This window comes from Quercus robur, chromosome 5 (genome assembly GCF_932294415.1).
Source record: "Quercus robur chromosome 5, dhQueRobu3.1, whole genome shotgun sequence".
NCBI classification, from domain to species: Eukaryota; Viridiplantae; Streptophyta; class Magnoliopsida; order Fagales; family Fagaceae; genus Quercus; species Quercus robur.
In genome coordinates this window covers 82,002,603-82,015,301 of record NC_065538.1, presented here as the reverse complement: position 1 = coordinate 82,015,301, position 12,699 = coordinate 82,002,603, and the positions used below count along the sequence as shown (strand labels likewise).

The 12,699-nt window shown below is 34.9% G+C and overlaps 1 protein-coding gene and 1 non-coding gene across 2 annotated transcripts; one reads left to right on the top strand and one right to left on the bottom strand.

Annotated features, from left to right (window-relative positions):
• The first annotated feature begins 483 nt into the window (after positions 1–483).
• Positions 484–557, top strand: TRNAT-AGU (transfer RNA threonine (anticodon AGU)). The gene has a single exon. It is a non-coding gene; the product is annotated as a tRNA-Thr (tRNA).
• A 230-nt stretch (positions 558–787) lies between these two features.
• LOC126727377 (transcription factor MYB30-like) lies at positions 788–3,286 on the bottom strand. Its single transcript, XM_050432990.1, has 3 exons — positions 3,040–3,286; positions 2,730–2,859; positions 788–1,577 (listed from the first exon to the last, which is right to left on the bottom strand). Exons 1-3 carry the CDS (start codon positions 3,173–3,175, stop codon positions 1,043–1,045), a joined length of 801 nt encoding a protein of 266 aa, XP_050288947.1. The 5' UTR covers positions 3,176–3,286; the 3' UTR covers positions 788–1,042.
• Positions 3,287–12,699: the final 9,413 nt, after the last annotated feature.

The window sequence follows — 12,699 nt, the reverse complement described above, 5'->3', positions numbered from 1 at the left end:
GTGAAAATACACTTTTAATCCATATATTTTGAGCTTATTCATATTTTGGTCTCTAATTTGATTTCGCGTCTACTTCAGTCTCTGAAATCAGAAAATTGTTTCTGTTTTGATTCCTGTCATCATCTAAGTAACAAAAAAAGCATATATAGTAAACAGAGTGCATTTTTGGCACTGTAAATACTGACAAGACTAATAAAATAATAATAATAAATTATATTTGACATTTTTCAAATGCCACGTTAGAATTTAAATTAATATAAAAAGCCAGCTCAGAAAATTAAAAAATAAAGTTTAAAAAATAATTAAAAATAAACATTAATCTAATTAAAATAAATCATTTAATTTAAAAAAAAAAAAAAAAAAAACTTTGAAATCTGAAGATAACAAGCCGTGCACAAATAATAAGAGATATATTACGTAGCAAATTTTCAGTTTTGAAGATTTGATTATTTAATTTCCTTGCCTTAGCTCCTACCGAAATCAGCTTTCATAGCTCAGTTGGTTAGAGCACCCGTTTAGTAAGCGGGAGGTCTTGAGTTCGACTCTCAATGAAAGCATAAATTAATTTTCTTCCATATCCGTCCGCAATTGAAATTTTCATGCTAAAGTTTTGACTTTTGTCCCTTCCTTTCAAAACTTATGAATGTAAAGCATAACTTATGAATGTAAAGTATCTTGGTCTTGCACGTATGTATGCTGTATAATGCTTTATCATATACACATAATTTTGCACCAAATCTTGTACATTTATTTTACCTGCTAACTTCATATATGAACTTTATAAAAATAATAATAAAACCCTTCATATATCGGCTGCATAACCTTCTCACACTAAAATTTCTATGCAATACTAGAGCATCTAGAGTATCTCTATCTTCATATTTCATGCACATTGGCTAGCAATAGTACATATAGATTGAACTGTTTAATTACACCCCAAGGATTCAAATGTCTTAATTCTTATTGACATACTAATAATGGAACAACTTAACAAGTGATGTGATTTCCACTGGTTCAAATCAATACTAATATATAGACAGTGTCACATACCATGCATTTCTTCGTGATTAGGTAGATTGAACCACAAATCATGGTGGACATCTTCATAAGAATCACATGGATATATGGGTTCTGGGAAACACGTATTAGTAGTTTGAGCTATAAATCCTGCAGGGTCTGTTTCCACCATGCAGTCCTCCAATGAAAATGGCTGCTCCCAGAAACTTTGGAGTTCTTCAAATGTTTCAGATGAACAAACATTCTCTTCTATGGTTTGGTTTCTATCAATTTCAACAGCAGGGTCAGTGCTTGATGAAGAGGGATCATCAGTGGACAGTTGTGGTGACATAGGATGATTGCCATCCAAGTTTGACACTTTTGAGGCATCGCAATGTAAGAGATTAATCTCAGATGAATCATTCTGGTTAGCTTCAACATCCCAGTTTTGCACCTTGAGTGATACAGTTGTTGAACTAGTACTCCAATTGTTCCTAAAGCGCTTTTTCAAGTTAGTGTGCCAGTAATTTTTTATTTCATTATCTGTCCTTCCAGGAAGCATTGCTGCAATTGCAGACCATCTGAAAAAGAAAGAGAAAAATGATAAGAACATTACCAATTGTAATGTAAAAGATCAATGTAGCGTTGACATGCTTTGATCAAGTAGAATAATGAGAGATTTAGGAAAGAGGGTTCATTTAAATAACTACATGACACGTTTTTTTATCTTATGATGAGACAGCTAGTTTTGATTAAAAAAAAAAAAGGACATGTCCTTGTGAGGGGAACAACAGCTGGAAACAGCTGCTAATGCCCCGTAGGCTAAGGAGCAAAAGGACGAATCCGCCTTCTTATATTTTTCTTTACTCGCAATTAATTATTAGATGCTCTATAAATGATCTTAGAATATCTTCAACTTAATTAATTTCTAGGATTCTTAACACACACAAGAGGTGTTGAAAGTTTATTTGATCTTGATCCAATTAGCTAGGAGGAGAGAGAGAGAGAGAGAGAGTCTCAGCTTAATCTCTCTTTTTCCTTTCAACTAACGTAGTTTTGCTGAACTTCATGCATTAATCACTTCGTGCATAAGGAGTTCAAAATTGGTTCAATTAGAATTTCTTCCACAAGCATCCTTATATTTTTTTTCTTTATTACTATCGATCAATGTGATACCTGAGTTCATATTACTAAAAATATAAAAATCAAGGTATAGCTCAACTGCAAGCCCTTGCTTTTGTAAATTTCAGATAATCAAATCATGGTATCACTTGTCATCTCACAAAAAGGTGTAATTTGTGAATTCTACTTTGAGTGATTTTGCAAGAGTCTAATTTATTCTTGCTAACTATGTAATAATTCAGGAAAACCTTGCAGACTTCAATCACCACAGGTACATCATTGATATTTTAGTTTATACTTAAAGTTCTGCATGTGATATCCATCATTAGGGTTTACACATGTGGTAGCCAAAAATTCAATTGGAAAGACTTGCATAATAGATGATGTAGCAACCCATATTAATATATACTGTATGTCAAAAAAATTAAGAGGAAAAAAAGGAAAAAAAAATGCATATTTTCATTGTTCTGAACTATCCATTCATCTAATCTAAATCATAATTCAACCAATTAAACACAAAGGTTTTCATATGAAGACAGAGATTCTATGAAAATGTTAAAGAACACTCTTACAATTGAGAAGCATATATATATATATATATGAGTATTTACCGGTTTCCCAGCTCTTCATGGCACTTGAGTATGGTTTCCTCCTCTTCCTCGCTAAAGTTTCCACGCTTAATATCTGGCCTAAGGTAATTCATCCAACGAAGTCTACAACTCTTCCCAGACCTTGCCAAGCCTAAAAGAAAAAAAGAAAAAAAGAAAAAAAAATGAAAGAAAGATAAGGTTAATCAAAGTATTTTCCACCAGATATAACATATATACCATATATAGCACCCAAAAAAAAATGCAAAAAAACCATTACAATTTCATGATTAAGCTTTTATTCATTGAAATTGAACATTTACTTGTATCCTACCTGCAGGTTTTGGCATCTGACTCCAATTCCAAATGCCATATCGCTTAATGTAAGCAGTCAGCTTCTTATCTTCTTCAGAAGTCCATGCACCTTTTCTCAAAGGCATCTTCTCCTCAGCATGCTGAGCTTTCACCATCTCTGTTAAAAGTCTAGCTCATTTTCACCTTCCAAACCTCAAAACCATTAGCTATTTATCATATGACTTAGTACAAAAACGTGGAAGTTTGAGTATTCCAATAATACAAAGGTTTTTTCAAAGACACAGAAAGCATATTCAAAAAGGGAGGGTCCCTCATGGAACATGATGTTTAAATGCCATTTAGTAAGCTGACATTAAAAATTCTTAGTCTTTTTCAATATTATAAATTTTTTAAGTTTCTTTTGTTTGTGATAGGCAAGTTGGAATGTTTATTCCCTCAGCAAGCAATCTATATTATATGGTCAAGCATTTCACAGCTGGTAATAAAGGGAATAATTGAATATTTACTTAAAAGGGCAATGGCACCGACCAAAGTCATGGCGTTTGGAAGGAGGCATGTAAAGGTTCAAATTGTGGAAAAGGCTAGCCAGAGACATTTTGTGCTTTGGAGGGGCACTCCAACATTTTCCCCTACTATCGTCCTTTGATTGGAAAAATGGTGAAAGTATGGTCTCTGATTGGAAAAATGGTGAAAGTATGGTCTCTTGAATTTAAGAGTCCTTTTTTCATTGGTGAAGAGCATCAACTATGCCATCACCAATGCCATCACTAATGGAAAAGAAAATTTTCTTTGATCAAAGTTGAAGATTGTGGTTTGACCAATTGGACTTGGAAGTTCAAAACAATAAAGTTTCTGAATATATGTCCATTCATATTGTAGAAGTGGAAAAATGTTTATATAAATAATTACAGCTCTGTTTAGTTGAATGGATGGAAAATATATGAGGACAGAAAATTAGAAGGAAAAAAAAAAAAAAGTTGCTTTCGTTCATTGATTTTAGTAGAGGAGATAGAAAAGTGGGACTATAAGAAATGTATATAATTTTTCTTTATTTGAGTGGGTTTTTTTAGAAAAAAAAATGATTGAAAGAAATTATAATTTTGTGATAATTATTCTTATTCCTCTATGATATAAGAAATTATTTATTTTATTATTTATAATGATACTTTAAATTTTATTATATTGTATTAACAAATGAATATTTAGATAAACATAAGAGGTAAAATTGTAATTGTACATGTATTCTCTTCATATTTTCCTTCCCCTTTTTCTTCGATTTGGAGGATTAAATTTTGTCGACTTAGATGAAAAATACCTCACATCGCCATTCTTTATTCTCTCACTCTTTATTCATATCAAATGAATGAGAATCTCAATCTCATTCTTACTTTCCTCCCTCCACTTTTCATTTGACAAGGCAGTAGGAACTTCCGTTTGTCAACTTCTAGTTCACAACATAAATCACATTATAGGAAACATTCCACAAGTAGTAAAAAATTTAAAGGTATCGGTCATGGAATGGCTCATATTTGATCATAAGATAAATAAATCATGTACAATTGACTGTATATAACGATGGAGCCAGAAATTTATTCCAGGAGGGGCCAAGGTAAACACAATAAAATTCTTAAGTATTAAAAAATATGATTAACAACATTTTTCATCCACTAAGATAAACACAATAAAATTCTTAAGTATTAACAAAAATAATGATTGAAAACATTCTTTATTTGACAAATTAACTATAACTTAATTAAGACATGTCATCATTCATGGCATTAAAATCATTTATAATTGATTTTGAACTAAATTCTTTAGAAATCACTTACTCAAAAACTTATTGCCCGTCTTGTTACGAAGCTTACAAGTCTATAAACAATGTTTTAATTTAATTATCCAAGCCACTACCATTAATTAAACAAATAATTTAAAAAATTACTTTTATCAAATTATAATAAATTTAATTTAAGTGTTAACTAGGTTGCAGTATGAAACAATATGTGGTTGCTTTAGGTTTGTTATTATTTAATTTTTGGTTTGAATATAAGCAAAAGTCCTCATTAGTCAGCGCAATTACATAGAAAAATTATTAATTAGTTTCCAGTAGAAGACAAACAACATATAATTAAGACGTCATGTCTACGATATTCATTATTCAGTTCATGAATGGGAGATGACTACCAAACTGAGAGGTCGATGGATGATTAATTTATATACCACAAGTTGGGAGAAAAGAATTACAGTGGAAGCTTCCCTAGGTTATATGAAGTCAACCTAGAACATGTACATACATTAATGATATATAGCAACTTGGAGAAGAGGAAGATAGAGATGTGTTATTATATGACAAAGAGATATGGCTTTAAGACTATGGCATATATAGTAGATTTGAGGTTTCTCAACAGGTTCATGGTATTGTAAGACTGTTTCAACCTTCAACCCTCAAATGATTTACTTTCGTTAGTTTATAGCCTATGAATTTTCTGAGCTAGCATTAAGTGACAAAGTAATATGATTGAGTGAACGGTCTATATAATCAAATATATACACACATACTATATTTATGTTAATCAAGGCACTTGTAGGCAGTGGCGGAGCCACATGTATCCTTGGGGGGGCCTTGGCCCCTCCAAAATTTTTAATTTTTTTTTACAATTTAAGTATATTTTATAAATATATAAAGGTTATATGAAAAAAAAAAAGAGTTGGCCCCCCAAAAGAAAGCATTGATCAAATAATTTAGTAATTTTTCCTTAAAAAAGAGAGTTTAGAGTTGATATACAATTGCAATAGAATGATATAGTTAGGTAGTAAATTTTGTGAGTAAATAGTGGAAGTGTGTAACCCCTAATTTTTAGCTCAATTTCAATTCCAATTAATACTTTCAAATCATTCAACATTGATAATATATGCAATATGGTTGAAATTTCCTATTCTCAAGATTTTATCAAGAAATAAAAAAGCTCATATGATACTTCAATTATAACATTATGATATTGATTTGTCAAACATGGATGAAGTTTTGCAAACAATTTATATATTTTATATTTACACACACACACATATATTGTGTGGATTTTTTAGGGGAGTGTCTATTTTTATTTGAGTTTATCTTGACAAAATATATAGTTTGGCCCCCCCAACTCAAAATTCTTGGCTCCGCCACTGCTTGTAGGATATTACTACCAAAGAATGTAAGAAAGTTCATGATAGAAACATCAACAACATGTTTTTGGAATAAAATTAGTTTCTGATAGCAACTTCAACATCTGCATTGGTCATCAGTGTTGGGCAGCGTAGACTAAATTTAAAGGTAAATTACACAATTACATTTTTTTTTTTTTTTTTCTAATACAAGTTGTTTAGAGTTTACAATTGTAACGAGAAAATGCAAACAGTACACCAAGTTCGAATTTAAATTGCATAAAAAACTCCTGAAACACGAGTTATTGATAATTGTACATTGCTAAGAATATTCCTTATAAGTTATAATCATACTCAATGTTAAACAGTTAAGTGTACAAATTTTGATTTGAAAAAAACAAGAAGAAGAAGTAGATTTTCAACAAAGATAAGCTGCAAGGACAACCTGGCTAATGCACATTACAGAGTGAGTTTTGGGAGATTATAATAAGCTCATGATAAATGGGACAATTAAGATATTACCAAAAAAAAAAAAAAAATTAAATGAAAGTACAAATTCTGAGTGAGATTAGTGACTAATTGGGATTATTATTGAGGGAAAACCTGCGGATTTCAACGAAGTAGATGGTGACCTTTGGAAGAATGCAATAAAAGACAAATTGAAGCGCTTATCACATGTTGAAAAATAATCATAAAGTTTAAAACATGAAGAATATACTATGAACACTAATGTCAAAGTCACCCTTTGGCAACTTCTACTCCGCGTGCCTTCATTTCGTACTTTCAAATTCAAAGTATGGAACTATGGAAGGAGGGGCGGTATAAAAGTACCTTGTTTTGACTCAAAAATTAAGTGAAATTTTAGTAGGGGTCATGGTTTTCCTCATATAAATATAACTCGATCTAATTTTATCATAATTAAATAAGATAGAGTATAAGCATCATTTTTAGTTGCCTACATTTCACTTAAAAATAAAGAGAGTCCATTTCACAATTAAGATTTGATTTCCTTGATCTAATAATATACAAATTATAAAATGACATATAATTTGAATTAACACGATAATAGATACAACTTTAAATTTCTAATGCCTAAGTTGTGTTTGGTATTGGCTTAAAATATCAGTTTTCTTTTACTATTCAGCTTATTTTTGCTACTATTCATGGGTCACGTTGCACTTTTTGGTATTATTCATGGGTTTCACTATACTATTTCAATTAGCTTTTAGTATTATCTACAGTATTTTCAGCAAAAAAAAAAAAAAAAATTCAGATTTAACTAAAAATAAACTGTTCTCAAACAGACACTTAATTTGAATAATAAATTTGGCCTATTTTAAATGGGAAGGACCCTAATATTCCTACATATCCTTTTTTTTTAGAAGATCCTACATATCCATTTATATTTTGCTCAATGATTTAATTAAAAAAAAAAAAATAATAAGATCTATCGAGCGGTCTCCACTCGTCATATACTATCATAGTAAAAGACTATGAATTATATTAATGTGGTTAGTAATTTTCAACAAAGAATCTAAAAAAGGCAAAGCCTGCCCAAGCCATCATTCAGAATTGGTCGGCAGATGAATAGAGCTTTTTTTCTCTTGTTTAAAGATATATATCCTCTTATTACCAAAAAAAATAATAATACTATAATCATGCCTAAGCTAAAATACTAACCCAAAAAAAGTGTATATGTTTCTTGTCAAGTTACACCAGGTGTAGTATCTAATATTGAATTATAGGAGTTCTCAGCTAGGGTTTAGTGAGAGCGCCTCCAAAACCTTAAACCATAGTATACTATTGTCTTCTCGTTGAGTAAGGTGGTTGTCCCTTTAGTGACCTCTGTTGCTAGAAGGACTTGGTCTGAAGCGTAGTGGGGTGATCGATGTGCCCAGTTTCAGTATGGAAGAAATTATAGGAGGTGTGATGGATTATCCCTGACTGCAAAGGAAGGGAGCAAGGTTCTGCTACTGAGGAAGTTGTCTACTTCAGAGCATGTTCTCGCGGCAAAGTTCTTTACCAAAAGGAACCTGAATATGGATATGGTGGCCTGAACTTTTCGACCATTATGGCGTACTAGTGAGTGTTTTCAATTGGTTAACGTAGGGAATAGTATTATGCTTTTTGAATTTAAGTTAGAAGTTGACGCTGAAAAGGTTTTGCAGGGAGAGCCTTGGTCGTATGATAGACATCTGGTTGTTTTTCAAGTCTTCGACGGGAAACAATCTTTGAAAGATCTAGAATTCAAGTTTTGCACCATTGGGATTCAGATTCATGATTTACCCTTTCAATTTATGAACCCAGAAACAGCAGTCTTAATAGGTGAATCCATAGGTACAGTGATCCAATCTGGTGACCCTTTAGAGATGAAAGGAGGAACTTTTATGCAAGTAAGGGTGAGGGTGGATGTGTCTCAACCTCTCTGCCAAGGGAGGAAAATTGAGATGGAAGATGGTACAGAAGGTTGGGTTGCTTTTCAATATGAGCATCTTCCAAATTTATGTTTTTGGTGTAGAGTATTAACCCATGATGACAAAGATTGTGAAGTTTGGCTGAAAAGTAAAGGAAGGCTTGTGGTGGATGATCAACAATTTAGACATTGAATGAAAGCTCCTCAATTCAGCATGGGTAAGCGCCAGTCTATTGAGGTCAAGGGATATGAGGAAGGGGTGCCTAAAACACGTTCTAAGGCTAGTCCATCCAGGTTTCATGCAACTGAAATGGCTACCGTTAGTGATAATCCAAAGGAGGCCAAGGAGGGTGATAATAGGAGTGACAGCACAACAAACAGTGATGAAGGGGTGCTAAGCGGGGTGCATCCCAATGAATCAAGGAGCTTGGAATTGGTTAGTCTTGAGAATAATGGAGTGTTGTTATCCAGTTCTAAGGTGGCTGACTTTGAGACGATACTAGAAGACATTGATAAGGCTATAGCAGGCGATACTGAAAAACCTGACACTATCATTGTGGATGCTACCCAAAATTCTTTGGAGATTCCTTCAATCCAAATCCATAATCTCAACAAGTTAGGGGTTTCAGAGGCTGTGGGGTCCAAGACACATTCTAAGTCTTTGCTGAATTTTAATACTGTTGCAGTGGAAGAGACTTTAGGTTCATTTGCATTGGGGGGGGGGGGAGGGGGAGGAAAATAAAGGTGGCAAAGTCCCTGAGGCCGACCTTAAGCTTGACTGTGGCCCAAAAAAAGGATGTTGGACCAGATTGTCCAAAAGAGTTAGTATGGAAGGGGATTATGGGATGCAGGTGGCAGAAGCAGGGTGAAAAAGAAAATCTAATGGGGTCGAGGCACATGATGGGGTGTAGGAAAAGAAGTTGAGAGTGGATGAGGAAGCCAGGAACTTGGGTGTCCTTTTTACTAAACATCTAGGATTGGTGGAGGTTGCTAAGCAGCTCCGCCAAACCCAATGAGTCTATTAAGTTGGAACTGTCGATGGCTTGGGAACCTTCAGACAGTTAATGCCTTGAAGAAGGTTATTAGGTTAGAGAAGCCCAAATTTGTTTTCCTTATGGAAACAAAGTTTGATGTTGATTGGACGAAGGTGATTAGAGATCGGTGTGGTTTTCAGGAAGGTTTCATTGTCCCTAGTGAAGGTCCTAGTGGTGGTCTGGCTTTGTTTTGGGATCCAAAATCATGAATTAAGGTATTAGGCTCCTCTTTATCCCATATTGATGCCATTGTGGAGGGTGGTGGCAACTAAAGTCCGTGGCACTTAACGGGATTCTATGGCAACCTGGAGACTTCTAAAAGAGTGGAATCCTGGCAACTTCTTAATTCCCTTTGTTCAGTTTCCCATTTGCTGTGGTTAGTCATCAGGGACTTCAATGAGATTCGGTGTGCTGAAGAAAAGGAAAGGGAGCTGCTCAGCCATATCATCAAATGGCTCGCTTTAATGATTCGATTAATTTTTGTGGGTTGAAGAAATTGGATTTTGTTGGACCCAATTTTACCTGGCTTTATCAGAGGGGGTATGGGTTTCAGATCAGAGAACGCCTTGATCGTGCACTTGTATCTCCGGATTGGTCTACCTTATTTCCTATGGCTCGGTTATTTCATAAGTCTTCATATGTTTCAGATCATTGCCCATTGCTCTTGACTTTCTTTGAGAAGCCGAATAGGGGTGGACACAAAAAAGGGTTTAGATTTGAGGCCATGTGGGTGCAAGATCCTAGATGTGAGAACATTGTCTCTTCGGCATGGTCTGAGGGGCTGGTTGACACTTCCCCTTATCCCATTCTAACATGTTTGAACTCGTGCAGGTCAAAATCAGAAGCTTGGAACAAGTCTGAGCTTGGTCATGTAGGGAAGGAAGTTGCTAGGCCTTAAAAGCGGTTGGAATGTCTTGAATTGCAGCCAACAAATGCGGGTGTAATTCAGAGTATCTGTGAGACTAGATCTGAGCTTAATTGTAGGCTAGAAAAGGAGAGCTTGATGTGGAAGCAAAGAGCTAAACTACATTGGTTTAAGGAGGGTGACCGCAACACGAGTTATTTTCATGTAAAGGCATCTTCCCAGTTTCAAAAAAATACTATTGAGGGCATTTTTGATGAGCAAGAGAATTGGTAAGATAATGAACCAGCTGTTGCTAAGGTTTTTGAGGATTACTACTCCAAACTTTTTACTTCCACCTCCCCCACGGATTTTTCAGAAATCTTGGATGCAGTCCAAACCAAGGTCACTCTGAACATGAACGGGCGTCTAGTGAAGGAGTTTCTTCCTCAGGAAGTTTACTGTGCTCTCAAACAAATGTACCCTTTAAAGGCTTCAAGTCCTGATGGTATACCCCCTCTCTTTTATCAGAATTTTTGGCCTACAGTGGGAAATTTAGTAACTGAAACTGTGCTTGAGTTTCTCAATTTTGGTATCTCCTCCCCCCCCCCCCTAATTTTAATGACACTCATATTGTCTTGGTTCCTAAGATTAATCAGCCAAAAAGAGTTACTAAATTTAGACCTATTAGCTTGTGTAATGTGATCTACAAATTGGCTGCTAAAACACTTGCTAACAAGTTAAAGAAAATACTCCCATCTATTATTAATAAGACTCATAGCTCTTTTGTCAATGGCAGACTTATTACTGACAATGTTCCAGTTGCTTTTGAAACTATGCATCACATTAGCCAGCGCAAAATAGGGAAAACAAGAGAAATGGCCCTGCAGCTTGATATGTGTAAGGCCTATAATAGAGTGGAATGAGCTTTTTTGGATAAAATTATGGAGAAATTAGGCTTCCACCCTCAATGGCGAAGCTTAATGATGCAGTGTATTTCATCAGTCACTTATTCTATCAAAATCAATGGTAAGCCGTGAGGTCATATCACTCCTTCAAGAGGGCTTTGCCAAGGTGACCTTCTCTCCCCTTATCTGTTTCTTCTTTGTGCTTAAGGTCTTTCAGCTTTGATTAAAAAAGTAGTCATTGATGGGATTATGGAGGGTGTTTATGTGTGTAGAAAGGATCCTATTTTGTCTCATTTATTTTTTGTAGATGATAGTATAATTTTCTATAAAGCTTCCATTGAGAATTGTGACTCTTTACTGTGTGTTCTAAATGTCTATGAATTGGCTTCAGGTCAACAATTGAATAGGGCCAAAACTTCCTTATATTTCAGTAGTAACACTGCTCAAAAGGTCCAAGAAGAGATAAAGTCCATGTTTGGTGCTAAAGTTATCAAGTAGCATGAGAAGTATTTGGGTTTACCTTCGCTAGTGGGGAAAAACAGGAAAAATTCTTTTAAGGAGATTAAGGAAAAACTGGCTAGGAAGTTGGCAGGTTGGAAGGAAAAGCTTCTTTCTAAGGCGGGGAAAGAAATTTTGATCAAGGTCGTGCCCCAAGCAATACCAACATATTCTATGAGTTGTTTTAAGATCCCAGACTCGCTTTGTGAGGAGATGACGAGCTTGATGTGGAATTTTTGGTGGGGTCAGAAAAAAGATAGAGGAAGATGGCTTGGATTAGTTGGGACAAACTTTGTACTCTTAAGTCTTTAGGGGGTATGGGTTTTAAGCAACTTAAACAGTTCAACTTAGCTTTTTTGGCCAAGCAAGGGTGGAGACTTCAAGTGGGTAGGGATTCCTTGTTGTTTCGAGTCTTTAAAGCTTGTTACTTCCCTAACTGTGATTTTCTTCATGCCAAGGTGGGGTGCAATCCGTCTTTCGCCTGGCGAAGTATCATGGCAGCCCAAAGTATTGTGAGTAATGGGATTCATTGGCAAGTGGGTAATGGGACGAGCATTCGAATTTGGCAAGATAGATGGCTTCCCACTTCTTCGACGTATAAGGTGATCTCACCACCTTCTCTGCTCGGAGCTAAAGCTCGGGTTAGTGAGCTTATTGATCAAGACACTAGTTCTTGGAATACTGAGTTGATCTGGGATGTTTTCTTACTGCATGAGGCTGAGGCAATTTTGGGTTTGGTCCTAAGCTCTCACTTACCTGAGGATAGGTTGGTTTGGGCTCCATCTTCGAATGGTAGGTTCTCTATCCGTAGTGACTACATGATAGCTATGGATATGAAGGA

What these genes read in the sequence shown, in the direction of transcription:
- LOC126727377 (XM_050432990.1), bottom strand. Translation starts at nt 3,175, where the DNA reads ATGGTGAAAGCTCAGCATGCTGAGGAGAAGATGCCTTTGAGAAAAGGT. An exon ending in TCAGATGCCAAAACCTGCAG is followed by an intron (nt 2,860 to 3,039) that starts GTAGGATACAAG and finishes TTTTTCTTTTAG; the next exon opens with GCTTGGCAAGGTCTGGGAAG. An exon ending in CATGAAGAGCTGGGAAACCG is followed by an intron (nt 1,578 to 2,729) that starts GTAAATACTCAT and finishes TTTCTTTTTCAG; the next exon opens with ATGGTCTGCAATTGCAGCAA.